The 27,045-nt window shown below is 32.2% G+C and overlaps 1 protein-coding gene across 2 annotated transcripts; it reads left to right on the top strand.

Moving 5' to 3' along the window:
• Nucleotides 1-1,269: 1,269 nt before the first annotated feature.
• On the top strand, nucleotides 1,270-27,045 carry LOC124357701 (protein FAM76A-like). Of its 2 annotated transcripts, XM_046809705.1 has the most exons (7): nucleotides 1,270-1,511; nucleotides 10,203-10,267; nucleotides 11,702-11,915; nucleotides 13,930-14,040; nucleotides 20,560-20,696; nucleotides 20,991-21,273; nucleotides 26,296-27,045. In XM_046809705.1, the coding sequence occupies exons 1-7, from the start codon at nucleotides 1,422-1,424 to the stop codon at nucleotides 26,524-26,526; spliced, it is 1,131 nt and encodes a 376-aa protein (XP_046665661.1). In that variant the 5' UTR covers nucleotides 1,270-1,421; the 3' UTR covers nucleotides 26,527-27,045. The 2 variants fall into 2 exon arrangements, with proteins under 2 accessions (XP_046665661.1, XP_046665664.1); XM_046809708.1 differs by lacking the exon at nucleotides 13,930-14,040 and having other exon boundaries at nucleotides 1,271-1,511.

The following is a 27,045-nucleotide window of genomic DNA, read 5'->3' as shown; positions in this document are numbered from 1 at the left end:
GCCTTTAGCTACATGAATAGACCTTGTTTTAATAACTGAACTTTTTGATGGAAGACTGTGTAACATTTTCATTGTATTGAGTTCATTCATCAACACTCAACACACCTTGTCTAGAAAGTTCCTCCCATAGGCGATACAAAGTGAAGAATTCTGGTGATAGACTTTCTGACAAAATTACATCTTCAATAATTGTTAAACTTTTCTAAAAGTTCCTCGCCAACAATCTGTTAAACGTCAAGTGTTATAATGATCTTTGGTCAAGTGTTAATGTGTTGTTGGTTCAGATCTTCACTTAGATCTGAACCATTTTTTGAAGAACGTTTACACACACATTTTGTATAGTCAATGTTGTCTGGATTCCACGGAACAAGTCCACAGGATTTAAATCCCTTTATCAATTTTTGAGTTTAGATCCAACAACATTTTCTCAAATATGGGCAACGTGCTCTTTTGTAACTGCCTCATATGAGTACGCCTCCTTTGCAAAATATCCCCTTTCAACTAAGTTTTTATCGGCTTAAAAGCAATAACGTCTGCAGGTTGTAAAACCCTTGTTGCATTCGGGTTTAAGCACTAAAAATTATCTGACGCTGGGTACATAACTGGCTATACAATTTTAAAGTATCCACAACTCTGTTATTTATCAACCTAGAGAAAAAACCCGAATGTTTTTATGGAATGTATATAGGATTTACTAAACCTTTCATAAAATACAATTGGTATCTTGAACGGCCTTTTCGATATTGATCATACGTAAATCGAAATTGAATTTCTTTTTCTCGCTATAGGCTATAGGAATAAATTTTGAAATGAGTTTAAACTTATACACAAATTTACGGTTTAAATATCTCAACTAAGTTCCTTGGCTCTCTTAGTACGCTGTGTCTCACCATAATTTAAACTTTAAGAAATTCTCATCTTTGTTATTTATGGTCGTGGAGAAAAAAAATCTAGTCTGTTTTGGAATGATTATAACATTTTATAAATTTTTTATTATGAACAATATTTTGTATTATTTCTAATGGCTTATAAGATATTGAGCACATGTAAATCTTTTCAGAATAAATTAATAGTATTTCACCTGTTACAAAATCTACCTACTTTTTCTGACTGAGCTGTAGAACTATTTTATTTCATTTAATTTAAACATGACTTTGGGCTTGGAAGTAATTTAAGACGTAGGCCTAGGAATAAGTTTTAAAATCTTACAGATGATTATTATATTTTTACGTGTTGGCAATACTGGGAATCACTTGTTTCTTGTCCTGAATCTGATCGTTATTTTCAAAATGGCGGTTTAAGTAAACCTAGTGGCTAGTCTTTGAGTCGTAAATTGTAATTTTGTGAGCATTTGCGTTTTGTTTGGTTTTACTTTACTATATAAAGAACAGTTGTAATTAACAATCATAAATATTTTAATCATGAGTAACTCATCGGCTCTTTTTGCTTGCTCAAGGTGCTTCACAAGACATCCTTTTGAAGAGCTGTCACCTGGACAACAACTTTGCAAGGTAACCTACGTCTTTTGCTTTTAAGCCTAATTTGAATCAATAAGTTGTGTATTTTAAAATACACGAATACAACCACAATATTTAATACATTTTATAAGTAACTCTCAAATATACCCAGTGTTAGCTTAGAAATCAGCATAGAAGTTATCATGAATTAGGTTAGACTTTAAAACCCAAGTTTCCATAGTGTTATTTGGGTCAATAACTTTACTACGTACACAAGTTGGAATGTACTGTTTTTCGTGGTTAAATTATGATTATAGAGGTCTACTAATTAAAAGTAATGTCTTATTAAGCTTAAAATAATGGTGTAACCCTCTTCTTATTACAGAACTTTAATTTTTATTGTTAAACAAATTCTATGTTTTGATTATTTGTAATTTAAACTAGTATTTAGTTTGACTAATTTGACAGAATTAGTTTGGTCAAAGAAGAGTAGCCTATTGAACTTACTCAATTTATTAGATCTAGTATGCTCATAGCCTAGCCTATGTTGACAGTACTGTACATAAGTAGGCCTAGTGCTTGGTTTACAATTTAGGTAAATATTTTATTTAGGAACATCAACTAAAACTATTTTAAACCATCTTTAAAATATTCCTGACTGTTACTGTCAATACCACAAATATTTGTGAGGAAAGCATTAACAAGTATTGGAAAATAATCGGTATAATGGTTAATGTTAAATAAACTCAGATTTAACATAGTATCTACTTCACATCAAGGAACTAGGGGACCAGTAGAGAATTGGGTTCTGGGTGGGAATCAACAAGGTAGGGCTGCACTATATAGTAAGCAACCACCACAATAATTGAATTAGAGAAACTAAATTATAAATTAAAAATACCAAAACTATCAAATAAAAAACATTCTAACTAAAGTTATTTAAGTTTAATTATTTCTAACTCTCTTTAATGCATTGAATTTTGTTCAAAATTAATTCAAACAAAGTAAAATCACGCATTTGAGTAATGGCCACAAGTATAATGAATGATCATGCGTTATTTGTGTCACAAGCTGCCAGACATCTTTATCTTTTAAAATAGCTAAAAGTTAAAAAATGTTACACTGCTTTTCTTTCATTTAATAATAAACATAGCTTAGATAGTTTTTTTTTTATTTATCATTAGATTATTACTTATTTAGATATAAATACAACTAAACAAAGACTAGTAATATGGACCAAGAATATTCCCGGTGGGAGGGAACTTATGAAATTATTCCCATTTCCGGGTTCTAATTGCTGGGAATATTTTTGAATATCCCCATTTCAATCCAAAAAGTCTTTTGAATGATTCATTATTTTGCACTAGGCTGTTTACGTTTATATCCCCCATGTTGAGTTTTCAGCCTGAGTTTCTTCAATCTTCAATGACATTAGAAAGAATGTCTAAGCCTTCATTCAGCTTTTTGCCTGGAGATCTATATATACATAATGTAGCTACAGTCACGGCCACCAAATACGGCGGGTGGGTGGATTCGCGCTGTTGCCACGTATGGGACCGGTGAAGCGGAGGAAGGTCGAGAATCGGTCGCTCTCAGGCACAAATTGGCAACGCTGTGTGCACATTGTTGCCTAGTCCAAGCGTCGGGGCGCGCCGACGCTGCAGCTTCCACTCGCCACCCTGCCAGTGCCAGTGCCAGTCGTATTGTACTGTCTGACTAGTAGTGAGTGTAGTTACATACTAAAAATGGAGGAAGCTGGTAGTTCACGAGAAAATGAAAAAACACCTGTGAAAAGGAGACGATTAGAGGGTATTAAAAAAAGTGATTTAAATAGTCAAACTAAATGTGTTGTAGTTAACGTTCTGAATTTTGTTTAATAATAATTACTTAAAAATGTTTCTTTATTATTTCTATTATTACACGTGTTTAAAATGTTTATATTTAAAATAATTTTGCTAAGGAAGGCAAAACAGATTGTTTTAAACATGGTTATTTTTACTAAACTTAAAATATTTATTTAATTTTCGCTATGGTTACAATACATAGTACTATAGTTGAGTAATGATAAAAATAATAGAAAGTAAAGTATTGCTATTAAAAAAAGTTGAGTAGAAATTGTGTGTATACGCACAGCGCACGCATCGCTCTGCGTGTTTGATTTCAATAATTTAGGTTTGCACGCATTTCCCAGCGAAGTTAGTAAACTGAGAAAAATTTGTTTGGGACAAAAAATAAAGTTTATACCTTTGTCTAAAACTTTGCCACAAGAAAAATGTTCCTAACTAAAAAATAAAAAACTTCCTCGCTTACTGAAATGTTTAATACACCATGTTAATGAATTAAAATTGGTTTGTAGGTATTTATGATTTAAAAATTACATTTTTGTGTTTACATACAAAAATTATACACCGTTATCATCAGCAGTCTCTCCTGAAAACAATAATACGATTTTCATCTTTGTAACTTGTAAGATGTCATCAGAATCTCAGGAGAAGGCAAACAACATCATGCTCTAAAATGGATACAATTCAGGGATTCTTCTATTTCACGATGTTTGCACAATCTGGCAACGGCGCAATTCCACCCACCCGCCTAATTTGGTGGCCCCGACTGTAGGTGTTGTTTTCCGACTTGAAATGATGTGATATCTCCAAAGAGACTGTTTTTGATGTAGTAAGTCTTTTATATGCATGGCAACCCTTTCTTTTCTAGTTTCTTTCCTGCAAAAGTATGCTTTTAGAAAATATTCTGGAAGTTATAATTCTCTAAGAGCGGATTTCAGTTCATGCTCTCACTCAAAAGACTATAAAATGTTGAATATGATTTCATATATATTATGCTTATAAAGAAATTGTGCTGTTTTGCATATTAGGAGATGTTATGAGTGTTATATTCCGAAAACTGTTCAAGATACAACAAAATTGTTCATAACATAAATTTAGGAAATATTATAAACATTCCAGAATACTCTTTACTTATTGTTTAGTTTCATAAATATCAGAGTTGTAATATTTTCAAAAATTTGAATGGCCATAATAGAACGAAATGGCATACCAAGCTGGGGAATGAACTTAGTTGAGATATTTACGTATAAGTTGTCGTATCAAGTTTAAACTTGTTTCAGCATTCTATTGCTATTTCTTGGTGACTTATATGTAATCAATCTCTCAAAATCATTTGGAAATTAGAAATATTTGTTAATTACCAAATGTGTAGTAAATTTTATACAAAGCATTCCACAACAATTTTTGTTTTTTCTCTTGGTTCATAAATATCGGATTTGTGATTTTTTTAAGTGAAAGTTTTGCACCAAGTTTCAACTGGTTTGGGTATTTGGGGGGGGGGTGAGGGGGCAGTTATAGTTTCTCCGTCATGTTATATAGCATATACATCAACTTTAGAATTGGTTGTTGTTTTGGCCTCTGGGGTCATATTCGGTGAAGTTATGGAGAAATGTTCTGTAAGTGCTACCGTATAACAATTGCAATACGTTGATTTAGTATGAAAAATTTACTAAAAATATAAAATTTTACTATTCTGGTAGTATGAACATTCAAAACTTAGATATGTACAGTTAATATTTTCACATTTTTAATTTTCTGGATCATAAATTTATAAAGTTGTTATGTGACAAGGTTTCAGTGCAGTAGCGTTTTAAACATTTTCATAATTAATTATTGTGCCTTCAATTGTTAAAGTGAAACATCAGTAGTAAATTTGTTAAAAATAATTTGTTATTGTCTAAATACTACAATTCCATATCCGGCAACCCTGTTGCCACTTTAAGCCGATATGTCAGGTCTTACTTTACTATTAAAAATTGAAAAGAATGTAAGTATCAAAAGATTTCTCAATAACTTCTCAGAACTGTGTTAACAGTCTGCTTATATTATGTTGCTACATGTATGTCTTGAGTGTGCTGTAACTTTGACTTGAAATTCTTTATTTTAATAATATGACATTAGCCTGAGACAGGAGATTCAGTTGGTACTGGGCCTTTGATTAGTGATCATGTGTTTTCAGTTAAATTTCAATGTTAGTCACTATCTTTTATAAATTGTATAGTCAATAGTCAAATATTTAAATATTCTATGTGCAAATATGAAACTTAGTAATAATTATTGAAGTTGCATAAAGTTTTATTTGTTGACTAAGTATTAGCAAAACCTATCGTTTGAGGGGTTGGAAAAATTTCATGTCTGCTGTCAATCTGCACAATGTCTCTAGAAGAAACTGACATATTGACTTGAAATTTTGCATGAAGCTTCATTTCTATATAAGGCAAGATAGAATTCTATGATGATGCATGTCACTGCATAGGATTTGGCTGAGTGTTAACCTTTATTCTTAGGTTTTATGGGTAATCATGATAGCAATAAGAAATTCACAGAATAATAAATTTGTAAACAAACCAAGTACAATTAAATTGCATTTTATCATATGAAATAGTAACAAGTATAGCTATAAACTTGAAATTTTGTATCTAAAATTGTGTACAATTTTGTGTGACAGATGACGTGTGTGGTGTATTCCTACCTTGTTTTAAATAAACATGAAGTTTTTTCATGTTTTTTTTTATGGATAGACTAGTTTGTGAATAGTGTTATTGATTCATTGGTAGTAGTGAGTAAACATGCTAAAAGAACATAATCTTTTCAAATTAAGAATTTCAAAAGAAATAAACAATAATTGTTATTATCACAAAGTTGTTTTATGGTTAATAGCCCTAGATCAAAAAGGTCGAGGAGAATCCTTTATATCAGGTGGAATCAATTTGCAATTTTTTTGGACTAGTCACCCTTAATGTAAAATACAATTAAACACTTGACAAATTTCAGCTTTCAAAAGAAAGTGCAATAAAGTAAAAGCTAAAAAAATCTTTTCATAATGGCTTGGAAGCTTAAAATCAAAATACAGTAGAACCCCTCATATCCGGCCACCACGGGACCGAGCCCCTGGCCGGATAACGATTCGGCCGGATAAACCAACCTACAGTACACAACATTTGACGAAACAAAACAATTGTACTGTACTGTACTAACCGCACTGGAAATAATCAACGAACTGTTTACAGGTTAAACCTACTAGCTCAATTGAGGACAACACAGGAAAATGTAAACAAATAGATACACCAAAATAATATTTATACCATAATAATATACGAGTCGTGGGAGACTAGTGCGTGCAACTGCGCGTCTGCAACTCGTGGTAAATAAATTTCGATATTGGCTTCCAGGAAGTGGCCGGATAAACCGAGGTGCGGTAAAACCGAGGTGCGGTAAAACCGAGGCCGGATATGAGGGGTTGTACTGTAAAGGAGCGGACAAATTTCGGCTTTAAAAAGAAAATGCAATAAAATTATAAGTGCACAATAAAGTAAAAGCTATAAGAATCTTTTCATAATGGCTTGGAAGCTTAAAATCAAAATAAAAAAGGAACAGAAAGTTTAGTGACATATTTCGTACTATTGAAAGAAAAATTCAAAGTCATGTAGTATAAATGATAAAATTAAAATTTTAGCCACTTACTAAATTCTTGGACAAAGAAAAAAATAGAGGAATTGGATGTATTTGAGTACTTGATCAAGTTAACATACAGCTAATATAACTCAAGGTATTGTACCATATCTTTCAACAAGAAAAGGCTATCAAATAAGTGAGTTGTTATTAGTTATGTTAAAAGAGTTTTCAAGGAAACTTAAGCAAACCATAAAGCAACGGATTGTTTAGAGATAGGTGACTTTGCTGAAAGTATAAAGTACAATGTTTCCACTGACCAATCTCCTTCATTACAAAGATAAACAATATGTTAGAAGTATATTTTTGTTTAATGATTGATCACAATACAATTGCTCTATTCACATTTCAACATTATCTTATCAAGAGAATTTAAGAGTATTATACTTGAAGAGCAGTTGTTAGTAAAAAAGATTGCTAACATTTGTCAACATAAGGATAATTTTGACTTGTCAGAAAAGTGATTTATCAGCCTCGTAACATGAAAAGAATTATGTGATGGCATCGATGAAGCTACCAAACAAAAAGTTAACTTTAGGGATAATATTTCCAGTGGACAATATTTTCATATTTCTATGATCATTCCTTAGTTTATTCCAAATGTAAATTGTTATTTTAGCCTGTAATATTTGTTTTACAACATAAATTCAAATTTTGTGCATACAAAAAGTATTTTGCGCATTAATATTATAAAATTTTAATTTTTTTCAATAAATCCCAAACTTTAACCCTTTATAGGTTATGGTTGAAATATCAACCACCAAGAACTTTCCAGTAACGCACACCTGATTATATGGAATGTTTGATGGAACGCACATGGTTGAAATTTCAACCACCTGATAATAAGGTTCATTTTTGAGTGACCTGCTGAAGGAAAATTGGGTTCTATGTCCACAGTATCATTGTATTAGGTAAGGAACATCGGTGTATATGGTTGAAAGGTTCAGGTTTGAACGTGAACCCATATTATCTCATTGGCCTGTTAAAAGTGGTTGAAATTTCAAACCAGTGAGCGTTTGAGCCTGCAGCTTCTATCGAGATAAGGGTAGTTCATCAGGAAATTTTAATCTGGTTTATAACAGGTAATTATTTATAACATGATATATTTTGATACTTGTTTATGGTTAAATTGTCTGCCTTTTTAACATGTATATCTAGAGTTTTATCTGAAACTGTCAGTATGAAAATTAAAACTTATATATTAAAATTACTCTAACCTCAAATACATCAAGGTTTTCAGTGGTTTATAAATTGATAGTTTCTTGATATATTTTGGCAATACATATACCAATGAACACAGAAACATGTGTATTTACAAAATATAATAGCAATACAAGTTAAAATTTTTTGGCTTGCGAGTTATTTCCCCTAAAATAAATTGTTTGATTAATTTATTTCTAGTTACAGTCCCGTAATACTTAAATATTTAATTAAATGTTTATTACAATATTTTTATAGGAAAGTTTTTTATTTAGTATAGGGAAGTTTTTAAATCCAAGCAGATACTTGAGCATAGCCTAGATGAAACAAGGTTTGTTTTAAGGGACGTACTTCTTTTGAAACAATACCTCCAAAATAAGCCTACCAAGTGGGGTTTCAAAATATGGGTTTTGGCTTGTAGTGTAACAGGGTCTATGCTCTGTTTTGAAGTTTATGAAGGAAAATCAACCACAAGAGGACGTGAGGAAACTTTAGGAGAAAGTATTATACTGAGATTATCAAAGGCTTTTGAGGGCCTGGGATACTGCCTATTTTTTGACAGATTTTTCTCAACCATCCCATTGTTTACAAAAAACTGCTAGCTAAATTCTCGTTTATATGTGGGTACCATTAGAAATGATAGAAAATTCTTTCCAGGAAGACATGTAAATGAGGTATTATTGGCAGATGTTGGCCTTCATTTTCCTATACCTACGCCAAATCGCCATTGTGCTCGATGTAGAGTACTAAAGAAAAGCCTAAGAGGTGGCAAATTGAATGCGAGAAGTGTAAAATTGCTTTGTGCATTAATTGTTTTGCGCTCTTCCCATAAAGACCAATGAATCTGTCAGAATAATTAATTACAAAAGTGTAAAATAACTACAGAACAAGTCAAAGTTTTTTTATTTTTATAAAGAATTCAAAACATGTTAATTTTCTCAATTTTTAACCTTATAAAGTTGATTAGGGGCTTTCTGTTTCAGTTTCTCTTTTAGTAAATAAATAATTACTATTAATCCTTCTATCATTAAAATAGGTTTTATTTTGAAAAAAGAATACACGAACTACTTATCTAACCATATTTTTTTTGTATTATTATAAAACACAACTTCTTTTAGTTAATCAGTTATTATATTGTATTAATATACCATTATAAGGCAATTATTATTACATTATATCATAATAAATTATGTATTTTATACACTTCATATGTGTCCTAATATAGTTATATATGTACAAATAAACAAATCATCTAACTCAAATAATTTGTTTTTTTATCCACAAAAATGTGGTCGATATTTCAAACCAGTGAACACGGAGGTAAAGCTATTCCCTTAAACGCTCACTGGTTGAAAAATCAACCATAGTGTTAGAGAAAAGTGAAATATATAAGAATATTTCTAAAAATTTTTAAGAGTATTTGTGTAATACCACTGACCACAAAAAAAAAGTTTCAGTTCAATATTCCAAACTTTTTTTAGGCGTGCACACACTATCCTCTTTCAGGTGGTTGATTTTCCAACCATGTGCGTTCCGGTCAAAATGAGTGACCTATAAAGGGTTAAGGAATTAAAATGTTGGACAGGTAGAATACTGACAACTATCTTATCAGAGTGAATTGCTCATAATGCATATGTGATTTCAGTATTTTACAAAATAATCATATTGTAATAACTAGGAAATTATTTTACATATTTTGGTTTATTCTGAGGATGCAGTCAATTTGAAATTGAATCATACAAAGAATTGGAAGGCTTTATAATCAGTAAATTTGAAGATTAAGCTTATATTGGTTACTTGATTTGTAAATATCACGTAATTTAAAACAACAAACAAACTAATAATGGTACTGTTTTATTTTGTGAGGCCTTTCGACAGCAAAGCTGTCCTCAACAGATACTTCACAAAAGTGAAAAAAGTTCATCAGTTTCGATTATACAAATTATTTTACTTATCAGTTAACATAGTGTGTATGGGTGAGTTCAGGATATTAAATTGTTAAAGATTAACTTATTTTTTAATGTTATAGGAATGTAGAGGTGCATTTCCTGTAGTGAAGTGTACGTACTGTAGATCTGAATTTCAACAAACAAAGTGAGTATCTATTTACTTAAAAATATTAGTTTAATTATGATCACAATTAATTATCAAATTATTCAGTCTTTAATTGAACGTTAATCAAAGGTAGTTTCTTTAGCTCATTATATCATAGCAAGCCTGACAGTTTGGTTTTATTATGTATTAATAACTTAAATAGACCTTGATTGGCTTTATTGTGTATTAATAACGTAAAGAAACCTTGATTAATAGTGTTAATACTAGTTTTATCTGTAGAAACTAATCTCATATTTATGTGAAGTTTATAGGCCTAAGTGCAATAAACAACAGTTTATTTGCCGCAAACCAAGTTTACATTATATATCTTACTATAGTACAATATTTAATATAAGCAAAATAGAAACTAATTTTGATGCATTGGAGTCAGACCTTTATATGTCAAAATAATTACCTTGATTGAATAATTCTATGGATTTTTTTCTTTAAATCATCTTAAATGATATTAAAAGAAATTTTTTTACGTGAAAGCTGTTTCTTTCACCTTTAAAATTATGTATAATACTTAATTCCTTATTACTATTAAATTAATTGTAAAATGTTTCTGAAGGGAAAAATTGTTTCCACATGCATGTTAATATTATTCATATAAAAATAGCTTATAAATCAGTAAAACTTATTAATTTTATATTTTTATAATATTATTTGCGCTTGAACATATGAACAGAAGTATATAACACAGTCCTATCAACATAATAAAGACATGTCATATTACAGTAGGCTGATTAATAATAATAAAATAAAAATAAATTGTAACTTTGTTACACTGAATTGGTAAAATTCAAGGGAAACTATACATACAAGATCTGTTCAAAAGTAATTTTTAAGTTTTGCAAGTTTGGAGAGTCCTTGTCAAGATTTTTACGCATTAAAATATTTAGACTACTCACAACATATTTTTATAAAAAAATATTTTTACAAATGTCTCTAATTAGATCTGTGTTCAGCCTATGTAATAAAGTTAAGTAATCTAAAAAGTAAAAAGTAAAACAATATAATTTTATGATAAAAGCAAAATTAGTCAGATGCCGATGGTTGACAACAGAATTTACAAAAAAATAGCCTGTGTTTTAATTTTAGGCTAACCAACATAATTATTGTATTTTGAACCAGACAGTACTCACTTCAGGAATTAAACAAATGACCAAAGCCGTGCTCCTGTGCTTACAGTCCAATTAAACACAATGGTGCTCAAGCCTCACTCCAATGTGTTAAATACAGTAGGAGTAGTTTTAATAATTTGAGCAATTTTAATGTTTGATTAACATGATTTATAGATAAATATTACTTGTCTTTTGCAGTTCTGTTATCCAAAGAAGCGTTTTAATCTCATTTTCAACTACCTCTCTCTTATTCCGTAGATTTTAATTTGTTGATATAATCCCATGGTGTGTGTGTGTGTTTTATCTACAGCAAAGTCAATACAAGTACGATCTGCAAGAAGTGTGAAGTTAATGTGAAAGCCTATGGCAAGCCGACTGCGTGCGAGTACTGTAACATAATAGCAGCATTTATTGGCAACAAGTGCCAGCGCTGCACCAACTCTGAGAGGAAGTATGGTCCCCCCGTCACCTGTGAACAGTGTAAGCAGAAGTGTGCTTTTGATCGCAAAGATGAAGATAAAAAGGTAATATTAGAGAAACCCATTTGCATTTTTAGAGAAACCTATGAGATGCCAAGTTCATTAACCTTTCAGCATTGTAGCATTGTGACATTCTCAGTTGTCAGACTCAGCATGCTGCAGCATTTTCACATGTAGACAGTATTCACATATTTGCCTAAATAGTACAAGTATTCCTATGCCGTCTATTGGCAGCAGTCGAACTATTTCAAACAGTAAGTTGTTTGTATCACTAAATAGAGGACATATTACTCTATCTTTTGGTTATTATTTCAACATTTCTCTTTGGTTCAGCTGGTATTATTAAATACAGTCCAAGAATAACGTAAATTATTTAAATGTGTGTGAACACAATCAGTGTTCTTCAATGGGATATCATTTTATGTCTTGTTAATCGTTAAGAGTACCAAAAGCCACACATAATGTGATCCACTGTGCTTTAGCGAGAGTTGTCAAGAGATGTGTAATGAGACTTTTAGAATTTTTCAATTTATTATATAGTATATCTGACACATTTGTTGAAATCATGGTAACACCCGTGCAAATTTTCTAATTAGCTATTTAATTTAACCCATTTACTTCCACAGACATGTACAACTTGATGTGCAAATGCAAGGTCTGTAATCTCTTATTGTTCAGTCACAATAACAACACTATTTTGGTTCTTACAATATATATATATATATATATATATATATATATATATATATATATATACACACACACATCAATGTTCAAAATTAGATCTACCATTCACCCTTTTACAGGTCACTGCTGTAATAGACCCATTGTTTAGTTTTATTACCAGGTTATTATCAATCCAAATACCATGAAACTCGGGATCCTTGTAATGAAAGATACAAACCATAAAACATAAAATTTATAAACATTTTTCAGCTTTAAAGTTTTTGAACTTCTATATAATTGCTAATAGCATTTCAAGGAATATTAACTCATAAAAAGTAAAGTTAACTAGTAAACTAAAAACTTCTATTATAAAAGTTAAGAACTTCAAATTTGTTTTATTTTCTAATTTATGAATTTAGTATATTTTTAAAACATTATCAAGCAAAAAAAGAATTATTTTACTTCAATGTATTTGTATAACAAAGAAGTGATGTGAAAAATACATTAATTTCTGATTAAAAATGTAATAGCTACTAGACTTTTTGACTAAAGTTACTTTCTAAGACTAAACAATGTCTTGACCTTTGTGTCACTGACCATTTATTAAAACCTCTTTTGCACATAACGCGTAAGGGTAATAATTATATAAAATATTAAATATATTTAAAGCTGATATGATTGGGTTTTTGTCTAATTTCTTAAGTCAAGCACATTTGCCCATGACGGTTTGAAAAGTAATAACTTCACAACAAACCATTCCCTTCTAATTTCCAACTTCAAGTACCGTAATAACCTTTTGATTTTAAGTTCTTTATTAAGAAAATCAATAGTGGATTACTTTATTTCTATTCTCTTCCAACAGATGTGATTTTTATATTTTGCTGACAATAAAAGACTTAGAATCACTTAGATATTTATTTTAATTGTACTGACTAACTATTGATAGTACTGATCCTCAAGTCTAAAATTTGCCAAGGTCCGAATAAACAACCTGTACGGTGTTCACACTAGGATTTAATAGTTGTGTCTAGACGTGCTGTAAACTACACGTGGACTCTCGTAACCAGTGTGAGAACACCATTGTCAAACATCAGTCTTCCAAAAACTAGCATTTGAGTTCAGAATTATCAATGGATTACTTGAACGATATTAACTAGTCCTCTAAAGGGAGGGATTTCTTGTTTGTGTTGCCTTGTTTTACAAAAGCATCTATTATGGGGTTACAACACAGAATCCATTCATAGATGATCAGGAGTTAAATGAGTTTTGTGTTTTTAGTTGTAAAGTAATTTTTTATTGATATGAATTTTTTTTATTTTGGTCAAATTGTTTAATTAAAATTGTTAAGTTGTGAACAATATAATTGCTTAGTTGTTACGTTTGCTTTGCTTAGAATACTCTGTGCATGAAAGTGGGTTGCTTCACTTGTAACTTTTTTAATGAAGATTTTGCTGGTGAGAGTGACGACAACAAGGATGATGACGACTCTCTTGGCTCTGTTATTGTTAAGTATCAATCAAGTAACTGTAGTTATATAAAGTATAATAAAATATGTTGTTTGAAAAATAATTTGGATTGGAAACTTCCAAAAACAAAAAATGTATTACTTGTTTATCGTTAAAAAAGAAAATAAGCGACTTTTATATGTGTAACTATAGAGTGTAATTTAATCCCAACTTGTAGGGTTTGCCCTCTTAAATACCAAGATTGATATCAAATAATTTTTGTGGTTCTGTTCACAATATGTAAGTCATGAATAAACCAAACTGATTGTATTTTAAACTAGTTTGACAATCACAACAACTCAGTTAAGTGGTGAAGATTATGTGATTTACTGATATGTCGTCAGTTTGTTAGTTCATATTTTTCTTCGAATATCTTTGTGTCCATTACACATAATTTGGAAGCCAGAATTTCTAAAAGTAAACAAAGCAACATTACAATGCATATTGCCTAATACTGTATGTAATAAACTGACTATGTACGGACACAGGCTATTGCCATACGGACTGAGTAGAGTGAGTCTTACAAGTGAGTGAGTCAGAATCTTCTGACATATGCCACTTGCGCTAAAAAACTTCCATAAATTTAACATCAATTTTTTATGAGTCTCTTGAAGTTTGAATTACAGTCGACTCTCGATAACTCGAACCTCAATAAGTCGAATTCTTTGATAACTCGAATTTTTTTTCCGTTCCCTTGAGAAAACCTGCCTAAGTCGAAAAAAAAACCATGCGTAACTCGAATTAATTTTGCACCCGAATTTTACCTCAATAACTCGAAGTGATAGAAAAATTACCTCTATAACTCGAAGTTCAGTAGATAAATCGAAGTCTTTAAATACATTACCTCTACAACTCGAAATTTTCAGATCAACCCTCGCTAACTCGAAGCTGTGCTGTGTTTACAGCGAACCTGTGTTAGGTCATAGACCTAGCCGAACAGGTCTGGACATGTCGCTGAATTGTCCGACTGTCTACCAAACGTCAGTGCCGTGTGCAGTCAGTTCCCACGCATTTAGTCAATAAAGTGGCACGTTCTCGTTCCCGGTCTAACCCTGTTTTGCGTTTAGTGAATGTGAGTGACTACAGTACAGTATGAGTGACAACATGAGCACTAGAAAAGTGAAAACTTTGAATATAGGGGACAAGTTGAAGATAATAAAGTTAGTGGGTGAAGGGAAGAGGAAAAAGAAAGACATTGCCGCAGACTTCAACATTCCTTGCAGCATGCTGTCAACGATCTTGAAAAACAAAGAAGAAATTCAACAAAGGGCTATCGAAAGTAACTTAAAATGTAAAAGGAAAAGAAATGCTGAATTTAAGATGTAGAAGAGTGCATGATTAAATGGTTTAAACAGTACAGAGACAAAAATATTACTCTAGGCGGCCCATTGATAAGAGAAAAAGCTGAGCACTTTGCTAGATTTTTGGGCCACATAGAGTTTAAAGCCAGTAATGGGTGGCTTGAAAATTTTAAAAAAAGGCACAACATTTCTTTTAAGAAAGTTTGTGGAGAAAGTGGAGCTGTAGACGATGACGTAGTAGTTGATTGGAAGGCTTCATTACCAGATCTCATTAAAGATTATGACCCCAAAAACGTATTCAATGCTGACGAAACTACTCTGTTCTTTAAGTGTCTCCCTGATAAGACTTACGAGTTTTAAGAGGAAAAATGTCACGGGGGTAAACACAGCAAAGAACGAATTACTCTTTTGCTTGCGTCAAACATGACAGGTACGAATATGTTAAAACCTCTAGTGATAGGGAAATCAAAAAAACCTCGATGCTTTGCTGGAGTAAAGTCATTACCTGTTGACTACACAGCAAATAGGAAAGCATGGATGAATGCGGAGTTGTTTGCAGATTGGTTACTTAAGTTAGATAAGCAAATGGGCAAAGGGAAGCGAAAAATTATTTTATTTATTGACAACTGCAGTGCTCACAACACTATTCCTGAGCTCAAATGGGTAAAGGTCCAGTTTTTACCAGCAAATACGACATCAAAATTACAACCTCTGGATCAGGGCATTATTAAGAATTTTAAAGTTCTTTACAGAACTGAAGTTGTAAGAAGATTTGTGGCTGATATTGAAGACGGAAAGGAGTGTTCAATCAACCTGTTACAAGCCATGCGGTTGATTGACAAGTGCTGGAAAAGTGTAACAAAACAAAGTGTTGTCAATTGTTTTAAGTCGTGCGGGTTTGCAATAGATAGGGACCAAGATGTTCCAAGTGACAATGACCATGAACTAGAACCGAGACTTCCCAACGCTGAAGCTGAGTGGACCGTGATAAATAACAAGCTCCCGAATTTAGACTTTGATGATTTTGCAAATGTCGACGAGGGTGTTTCAGTCTACGGATCATTATCGGACCAAGACATCATCGCAACTGTAACAAGTGAAGACGTCCTCTCTGATGATGACAATGACGACGGCATGGAGCAGCCACCGGACATCACAACCAAGGAAGCCAAGGTCGCAGTGAACACTTTACGTAGCTACTTAGAACAATCAAGTGACGTACCAGACAACGTGTTCTCTGCTGTTGTTGTTATTGAGAACATTATAGACTTAAATTCTGAAAAAAGCCTTAGGCAGAAGATTACGGATTATTTTCAAATTTGAATTGTATGTACGTATGAATTGTAGGCATACATTGCAGTGTGACAGTAAGTACAATTGATATATGTAGTTACAGTACATACATTAGTTTTGTAAAGGATGTAGGGAATAAAAAACATAGTTTATTTGTACCTCTATAACTCGAATTTTATTTTGTTTACCTCTGTAAGTCGAATTACCTCTGTAGGTCGAATTTAGTGAAATATTACCTCTATAACTCGAACTTTTCTTAAGTCGAACTATACGTAACTCGAATAAAACAGCCGTTCCCTTGAAATTCGAGTTATCGAGAGTCAACTGTATCTTAAGTTTTGCTGTATCTTCTCTAAGTACATAACAAATCTGGCCTAACTAATCATCTTACATATTATTTATGATTTACAAAGTATGAGAAGAAATTGTATGCAAGTATTTCCTTAAACAAATAAAATGACACTTTATACTACAATTATATACGACACAGTGTGAATTACGTGAAATACAGCACTGTTCAACATCTCTAGTGTTGTTCACAAATATCTATCAATGAAGAGTATGGTTTTAATGAAACTGAACATTGAAAGAAATATGAGTGAATAATAATACAGATATCCAGATTTACTTGAAAATGTAATCAAGCAAAAACATAACTTTGATATTACTCACTCTTAACCCTTTTACTGCCGGCCATTTTTTTATTGTACCAGTCAAAATTGCCAAGGAGGAAAATCACTGTTGTGCATTCATTTACAAAAAATGCTGTATCTTTTTTATTTTTCATTAGATTTGCATGAATTTTTATTTTATTTACTCGTATTTAAATGCTGTTTTTTAAATAATAAAAAGACATTTTAATTTGAAACAAACACATTATTTATTTTTAAAAATGATATAAATAAAAAATAAATAAAAAAATAAAAAATTGTGTTTGGCATCTGATAATTTATTTTTAAAATTATACTAAAATTATGAGCATGATATCATTATAAACTAGAGCAATTGCTTAGAACATATACCAAATTTGAAGGTGCTACCTTGAAACATAACTGCACTATGAGGATTTTCCCAAAACTGGTAGGCCTCCTCTAGGCCTACCAGTGGAATTTGAAGGTAAACTTATCTGTGCCACATCCCCCTCACTATCTAATAACTCCTCATTATCTGATGGTAAGATACAGTCAGGATCGTCATCAGTGTCATCCACATCACTTTGATTGTCATCAATAGCCCTAACAATAATATCAGATTCGTTCTCAGCATCTGAATCTGACAAATTCTGAAGGAAATCGTCACTTAGTTCGTCTTGCACTTACTTATTGTTCCCTCACTCACAGGAGAGTTAGATGTAACTCTTTTACTCATTTTATCCTTGATCAACAAAAGTAACACTTCAAAAAACTTTCGATAACATTGTAAACAACAACAATGAACGAAGATTTCAGTAACATAATCCGATCATCTGGTTTTGACAGCTGTCTAGGTAGTTCGTCAATTCTAGTCAAAGACGACAAAAATAGAAATCCAAAGTTCTTCAAATGGCTTCTTTCATTATCCTTTGCTCCTAAACAACCAAAATACCGAATATTTTGGCATTTGAACATAACAGTAGCCAGTAACGATAAAAAAAACAGACGTCCGACATATCGGACGTTGGCGTTTTCGGCAAAAATGCCGACGTCCGATATGTCGGACGTCGGCAGTAAAAGGGTTAACCGCTGACACATCTTGAATTGAAACTAGAGAAGTGATTTTTATTTTCCTAATTCCTGATTAACCACATATTGTAGATGGTCTTTGTTTATTGGATCTAGTTAATGAGTAATTTTCATTATTTGTTAGGTTTTGAATGTGGTATTAGTTTTGGGCCTAAACATGAGCATTCAAATAATAAAAAAGTATTGAATACTAATTTTTATCTTGGGTCAAATAATAGTGATCTATGCTTATTCAATTCCCATTTTTAAATAATACAATGTACACAAAACACAAAATAAAATACTAGTCTATCACTTTCCATATTATCTTAAAACTCTTATCACTCACAAGATGAAAAAAAGCACTACACTATTTATTAATTCAGATTTGTGCCTGATTTTATTAATTTATAATACAAAGGCTTTTGTTTTATTTACATGCATGAACAATATCATATGAGTGCATGGTTAATCAAAACCTTTAAATAGATATGCAATCATTATGAATAAGTTGTCAATGGGATAATTTTCAAAATTATAACAACCCACTTTATATGGACCCAAATACTATTTTATATTAGTTAGTCCTCATAGGTGCGGCTTATTTAGAGCGTGGCCTAACAACTCTGAACCGGCTCATGTCCTCTTACATTTATTATAATTCTATTGATTAATAGAAACTCACTAATGTAGCTAAACAGCCTTGTCGTCATTGAGAGTTTTTTTATATTGTTATTAAAATTAATGTTGTGTCTAGGTTTCTTGAAAAAAGAGTATATTTTTCATGATTTTTAGTTATTAGATGTTGATATTGTAACTATTAATCTCAAATACAGATATAAAAGAACTGAACTCATAATCACAGTGTAACTACAAAGTTTTCAGTTAGACTGATAATTGAGAATGCATTGGTCAAACATTGTCACTTAAAATCTCCAACCAGAGGTTCGCAAGATGGCTTAACACATTTGCTGCAGGAAATGGGACGACGTGTGACCGCAATATGTGGAAAAATTTAAATTGTGTTACTCACCCAAAAATGATGTCTGGGGGGGTCCAAAATGTCAATTGAAGGTGTCGAGGACCCCTTGTGAACAAATTGATTACATCATTTCCGGGGCTGGAATAGCAGCTGACCACAGCTGGTGTTGATCCTTGTCCAGTCCGTGTTCAATGCTCACTGGTTTTTCAGCCTCCACCCCACATAAAAAATATCACTCACCTTTCATCCCCCCAACAACAATATCCATTCCCACACAATGTTCATAAATGTCTTCATCAGAACTTTCTGAATCGAATTCTTCTTTGTCAGAAAACAATTGTTCAATGAGTTCAAAACCCCTGCTCCATTGGCCTATAGTTACATATACACAGTCACAATACAATAAACACAACACATCAGAGAAAATGAACCAAGATGGCGAACTGAAAACAGTTTGTACGAAAAGAAACTGTGGAACCGGCACTACACGCCGTAAGCAACACAACCTTCCCCCTCCCATTAATGGGCTCACGAAAATGAACCAAGATGGCGAACTGAAAACAGTTTGTGCGAAAAGAAACTGTGGAACCGGCACTACACGCCGTAAGCAACACAACCTTCCCCCTCCCATTAATGGGCTCACCCTGAGGCAATGAGTTCCTGCCCAGCCTGCCCCAGCAATTGTGTCAAAAATTCCAATGGCTGTTACAAACTTTTCAACTTTAGAGTACAAACAACATGTTGTACCAATACAAACTATGACATTTCATTAATCACATGTTTATTGCACTATACAGACTCCAAATTAACCTACATTTCAGATTATAAGGAACGAACCAAGCTGTGGAATTATAAGGAAAAAAATGAAAGGTTTATAAAAAAAAATTGTAAACTAAATGTTCAAACAGTTTGACGTACTAAATAACAGTTATTTCAGAATTAGATTGATTATACACATTTTAGGTATGTACTATTCATCAATAATGAAAATCTACCAATAATCGTGTTATATAATATATTTTATCTCAGCCATTTTGTTTCATAATAGTTGTTGAGAACATGATCACAATGAATGTATCATGATTGTAATCAATCTTTGCTACTAAAAATTATTATCTCGCAATGAAAATCTTTGGTAAAGATTCATGCATATAAGACCAAACATAAACGTTGATGAAGTTAAATTCTACCTAACGTTAGTTTATCCAGTGCATGAGAGTTTATGAGAGTTTATTGTTTTAGGTCGATGGCAAGTTGCTGTGCTGGCTTTGCACTCTGTCCTTCAAGAGAGCCTTGGCTAAAACAAAACAGTCTGATGCAGAGAGACGAGCACATAATAAAATGATGGCTCAAAAGGCAGCGAAAAACAAGGAAGTCAAGTGAGTATCTTGATAATTGTTTGTGTCAGCTAAAACAAAGTCTTGTATTCAATATAAAATTGAATGAAATACAATTGATTATAATTAAATGAAATACAAAAATCCTTAACCAAATTGATATGATGAGAATGTGCAGTCTTACTTATTTATTTAGCAAATTAAAGCCTATCATAAAATGTAATCATTATGGTTTTTTGACACAGGTAGGATTGTTATATAACTGCTGTTTTCCTTGCATAATCTTTGATCCAACCAAGTGATGTTTACATTAAAAATTATTTCTGAACTTTCTAGGTTAAGAGGTCACAACAAGCGGCCGAACCGAGTGGATGTGACCAAGATAGGAGTCACGACAGGAGGAGGGGCTGACAATAACAATCCTGATACTGGTGGGGGCAACACTGGGACCAACTCCCAACCTCCCGCCAAGATGCCTCGAATGAAGCCACCCGGTGACCCCTTGGACCCGAACTCGTCTGACCACGTTGTGGCCATGACACAGCTCAAAGAACAGATGGCATCACTTCAAAAGCAGTTAGCTGTTAAGGATTCAACAATTTTGACAAAGGATAAGTTGGTAAGTATCAATAAGATTTTAGAATTATGAGGAAATTGTTAAATTTACCTTGAAGGACTATCATGTCATCCAGCATTGTAAACCAACACTTTACACTGACCTATTGATGCAAATATTTATCTATAATATCTAGACTGAGGGTTGTCAATTGTAGTAAAAAAAATTGTGACTTTACACAAGTCATGGCCAGGTTAAATCATACAATTTTGACAGTTACCAAGCTGAACCTTAGTGTGATTGAAAAATATTGCATAACATTTAAAGAAGAACGTTTGTATGACTTTAGGTACATGTTTTTAGAAGTTTCCGTAAAAGGCATGTTTGTATTAAAATGTGAAATCATAACTAGGCATTGGCATTATTTTGAAATCAGGACTAATGAGCTCTTGAATAATCTATAAAGATAAATAATCAATGGATTTAAAGTTGGGATAAAGTTCCTTAATACACCAGTAAATTAAAATACTAAATTCTTTCATATCACTTATCCTTCAGATGTATGAATTGTCCCATCAAAATAAAAAAAAAACAAAAGCAGAGATTTCCATTATGGAATTCATAGAACGTGTTATAATGTTTGTCTCATTCTTATCAATATGCCACGCTTTGATAATTTGTGTTTTAAACATGTATTTTGTGAGGCGACTTGCTCAGACTATTTCCATTATATTTTTTTTATAATTTAGGACAAAATTTGGCTGTTAAAATGAATATTTAATTTTTATAAACTTATCTGTGATGAACCACACAGTCAACTTTTCGTACTCGCAAATTATAACTGTCAAAATACAGTAGGTTACTACAAAATGTATCACAATACACACACAGTATATTTTAACCCAAGAAAAGGAACAAAATGGTTGTTTGCTTATTAAACAAATGTATGAACTAAAACTAAGAGATACGAGTGCACAGTGTTAACAATGAGCTCTGTCAGATATACCACACTATGCTATAGCGTGGTACTTAATGGCACATCAAAATAAGTATGGGAGCCAGATGAAACACGACTAGGGGTGGGAAGGGGAGTGTATGACTTTCAATGGAAGTGGCAGTAAGGTAAGGGCTCTCTCCGTAACCTGTAGGCCAACACTCTGTATGTATCAAACACCACAGTCCTGTGCTAAGGCATTTGAAAAACTTATGAACCAAAGTAAATGTTCTTCTACATACATAAAACACTAATTTGAAATACTTTTTTTTATCCTGTGCAACTCCTGAACGAATACAGGTAAACTAATAAAACTTGGTACAACATTACTGCACCTATAAATCTACTTTTATCATGTCAGAGGGATGGCCCGCAAAGAGTCAGAAGGAAACCTTAAATGAGAGCATAGGTCAAGTAGTACATCAAATTAAATGTCTCTATTAGTAGAGTCTAATGCCGCAAATCTAATCTGAAAAGGTTCACTCTTTATAAAAGTACACTGGTTTTGTTTGAAACATTTACAATGTAGGTCCTGTTCTAAGTGGTTTAATATTCTTGTCTTGGCTCATATTGTGAAAGTTTAACTTAGTACATGAATACTGGACCTAAGAAATAGTTTTTAAGGTAGTTATTGAATCTTTACATTAAATATTGTTTGTTTAAAATAATGTACATCTTGGGCTATGCTTACATTAAAATGTTTCTCTGAACTCTTTGTAGACCATCCTCCATAGGATGTAAAGACTAGAAAGTAGAAAGTTTAACGTTCGAACACTAATGTCTTACAATAGTGATTTATTTGTACTCTGTGGTTTATTTAAGGATTTTTATAATTGTTACGGGTGATTTTGGATGATAAGGGCTGTCCAGAAAGTAATAGATGTTTTGACATGGCATGGTAATGGGCTATGGGCCACCATCTTGGCGTCAAGAGTGTTGTGTGGTAGATTGTGCATCGTACTTTGTATACAGTGGAGTGTTGAAATGAGCGCTGCAATTGAAAATCCTGCTTGTGAATTGTGATCTGTGATAAGGTTTTTGTTGGTAAGAATATATAATTTGTAGCGAAATTTGTGATGTGTACGGCCTAATAAGTGAAAACCAAGTGAGGTAGTGGCAAATTGATTTAAAAAATGGAAAAATCAGTGTTCACAATGAGCATCAGAGTGGTAAGCCTAATCATGTGAGTGATGAATTGGTGGAGAAAATCAACGAAACAATCCGTAAAAAATGTCATTTCAAGATTATAAAACTCTCAGAACATTTCCCCTAACTTTCACGGAGTTTAGTTAATGAAATTGTGGTTGGTATACTTAGTTACAAGTTTTGTGCCAGGTGGATTCCGAAAATCCTAATGGAAGACCACAAAAATCATCATTTGCTGCATCACTTACATTTTTCAACAGACGCATTCACTCGGCTTTCACTTACTATTCTTTGACTGTACACATTACAAGTCTGGTGATACATTTCAATTGGTTTGTCATTTTTCGCGAACTAAAACATTATCACAGATTGCACTTCACAACTGGTGGCATTTTCCCAAATTTCATAGGCATTTCCAGTGCTCATTTCAATATTCCACTGTACACAAAGTATGATAGGCACGATGAACAATCTATTAAGGCTGGTTGCGTACTGAGTGTAGGAACATTCTGATGCCAAGATGGCGGTACTAGTCCTCGTATGTAACTCATGTGGTTATGCTTTTCCTAATTGCGAGTATAATCAATTATGGAGTAATATGGAAATACAGTAAAACCTCAATAGCAAGTCTCGAGGGGATTTGGGAAACATTCTTGTTATTGTCTGTGGTATCAAGGTCACACTGGTTTATCTAGAAACCTTTATAGCATGTGCATTTTGGATCAGCCGTTTAATTGTACATAACATTTAATTGTACATGTATAAATTACTACACTGTAACAATTGATAAAAATTAAAACACAAGAGTAGGGAAAAATATTTCTTTTTGGTATTTGACTTTGCTACAGCTAATGTACTATATTTTGTACAGTTGTAAATAGCATGTGAGTAAAAAAAATATTTATTATCATGTGTTACATGACTGTGATTCAAGGCATTATCTCATTAATAGATTTCACAACGCGTTCACTAATAGAGTCTATTTTGCTCATAAAACACTTCAAAACTTCACAGGTTTTTGGCATCACACACATAGCTGTGACTTATTACAGTAATTCATGGGTGACACGTGTACTGTATAGGGACGGATGGGAGTGTTTTGTGCCCAAGAATGTTTACCTCAAAACATGTCATTGGCTGAGAATGCATTGAAAAAAGCAAACCCATGCTATAAAGGTATTTTTACGTAAAAATACTTGCTTAGAGGAGTTTTGACCAGAACTAAGAAAAAGTCTGTGCCATTGAGGTTTAACCCTCGAGCTGGCAGTTGAAATTTCCTCAAGTGGCAGGCCATTTTGAGGTGTTTTGCAGTAGTATTGGTTTTTATTTTTTTTTAAATATAATTTGATTATAAACCTATATGTATTATATATCACTGTTTTCACAATAAAATTTACTTTTTATTTATGAAAATAAAAAACCCTAAAATATAAGAAATTTATCACTTTTTTTACTAAGTTTGTTTTCAAAAAATAAAAAAGGTATGTAAAAGTGGTGGGGGTGCACCTATAAAAGACATATTGTGTGAAAAAAAATATTTCCAAAATACCCAAAATGTTGAAAATTTTTTATAGTTTTAAAAAATGTATAGTTTACTACACTTTTTTTAATTAAAACAATGATGAAATACTCTAATCTGAAGATAGTACAATACGGCTAAATTCGTTGCTATGGATACGACTCTGTTACAAAAACTCATCAAAACCTTAATTAATACTCGAAAAATTCATAAAATACATTAAAAGTAAGCCTATAAAAATAAATAAAGAAGCTTTATATCATCATGATCATCGCATATGAAAATGATCCTAAAGCTAACTAAAACTATCACAACACTGCACATAGCCTAGAACACAAAATCTCACTAATACATTTTTTCACATATATTTCTTCATAACATTACAAAATAAACTGATAAAACACAATCTACGAGAATTTATACGCACAAATAAACACACTTATTACATAAAAACACTTATTTCATGTAATAAACTTACGTTTTAGATGGACAAGAATAACGCGACCCGGGTAACAATACAACAACAATGGCCGACTGTTTACAAACAACTCTCGTTTTCAATATGTCATACTTAAATCATGGCATACAAAACAAAACAAAATACATCGATCAAATCAGCAACTATTTCTGATTCCAGTGGTATATGAATCATTGCAGTTTAGTTTGTGTATTGATTATAACAGATGTCAAACGGGCACGTGTCAAATCGACTGATTTTCAGGCGACTGCCACTACAGAAACATTAATATCGACTGATAATCAGGCGACTGCCAGCTCGAGGGTTAAAAATAAGTTTTTTTTAGGTCAAAGTAATTTCTTTAAATACTTTTAATGAACTACCAACATTAGAAGTTAAGAAAAATGCACGTGTTATCGAAGTTATGCTATTGAGGATCGTGTTAAAGAGAGTCTACTGTACCTTGCTTCCATCATGACCACCTATGTAACTGTACGTATACAAAGTATAGGCGTAGCTTAACACATTCCTTGCCGAAAAACATTATTAAACGTACCTTAGGGGCTGAAAATTGTTTTTGTGGATAAACTTACCATAAAGGCGGGACCGAAAGGTCCCGATCGCCTCTCGGGAAAGTTCGGTGCGGGACCCATGGGTCCCATCGGCAAACAATGGGTTAAAATAACCTAAATTAGATGTGGTGTGTTCTATTGTCCCCCGGCCATTAATTAATCAGAATTCAAAATTTGGTAAGTGTAAGTAACAAAATTATAATACATAAATTACTTTTATATTTATTTTTTGTATTCTTATTTGGCTTGGTAACTATCTAAGTAGACATATTATTTGTACACAAGTAGTATTTATTGTACTAGTTTTGACCCAAATACTAGTATGAGATGCCTGCATTTAGACCAGCTACAACTGTTAGTATATTGTTAAATAATGTTTAAATAATCTTTGTTTTAGATCACCGAACTGAAAGCCAAACATTTTACAACTGAGAACGAACTTCGAATCAAAATGAACAACAGTCAAAAGGACCATGATAAGAAGGTGGAAATGCTTCACACTAAAATAAAAACTTTACAGAAAGAAGTAGCTACATTGTCGAAAAGTACCAAGAAAGAACGGCTAGCAGCGAGCAGTGGAGGTGGCAGTGGCAGTGGCAGTGGCACGGACAGTCCTAGTATACCATAACATTTAGTAATAGCTGTAAGGGTAATATTTCGTGCCAAGCAAGACTTTCACGGTGCGATTGTGATGAATGTTGTTATTTAAAGTCACGGTTTAGTTATGTATTTTATATTACTGTACAATTCCTGTTTAAATATTATCAAATTTTGTATTTAAAATAGATTCCTATATTTTAAGTTAAATTTTATTACAATTTTAAATGGTTCTAGGAAATTACGTCATACATCGTGTTAAATGTAACTACTCTACTTTGGTTAATAGTAATGTTTAGTTAGTGTAAGTTGTGTTGTTCACAAAAGATATCTGATAATATTTACCAGATGTACCTTTGATCTTATTCTTTTAGTTGATGAACATAATAAATGAAATATTTATTTTATATACATTTTAAAGATATATGTTATTGAATACTGTAGTACTTATGAGTATCGATTAAAATTTGTACTAAATGTAAAAATTCTGGTATTTAACATCTTATTAAATTCATGTGTCATTAAATAAACAAGAAACTGAAATTTTTAA

This window comes from Homalodisca vitripennis, chromosome 3 (genome assembly GCF_021130785.1).
Source record: "Homalodisca vitripennis isolate AUS2020 chromosome 3, UT_GWSS_2.1, whole genome shotgun sequence".
Classification (NCBI taxonomy): domain Eukaryota; kingdom Metazoa; phylum Arthropoda; class Insecta; order Hemiptera; family Cicadellidae; genus Homalodisca; species Homalodisca vitripennis.
This window is presented reverse-complemented; position numbering and strand designations above follow the sequence as displayed.

Coding starts and splice junctions, on each gene's coding strand:
- LOC124357701 (XM_046809705.1), top strand. CDS start 1,422: ATGAGTAACTCATCGGCTCTTTTTGCTTGCTCAAGGTGCTTCACAAGA. Junction 10,268..11,701: donor TCTGAATTTCAACAAACAAA/GTGAGTATCTAT, acceptor TTTTATCTACAG/CAAAGTCAATACAAGTACGA. Junction 20,697..20,990: donor GCGAAAAACAAGGAAGTCAA/GTGAGTATCTTG, acceptor TGAACTTTCTAG/GTTAAGAGGTCACAACAAGC.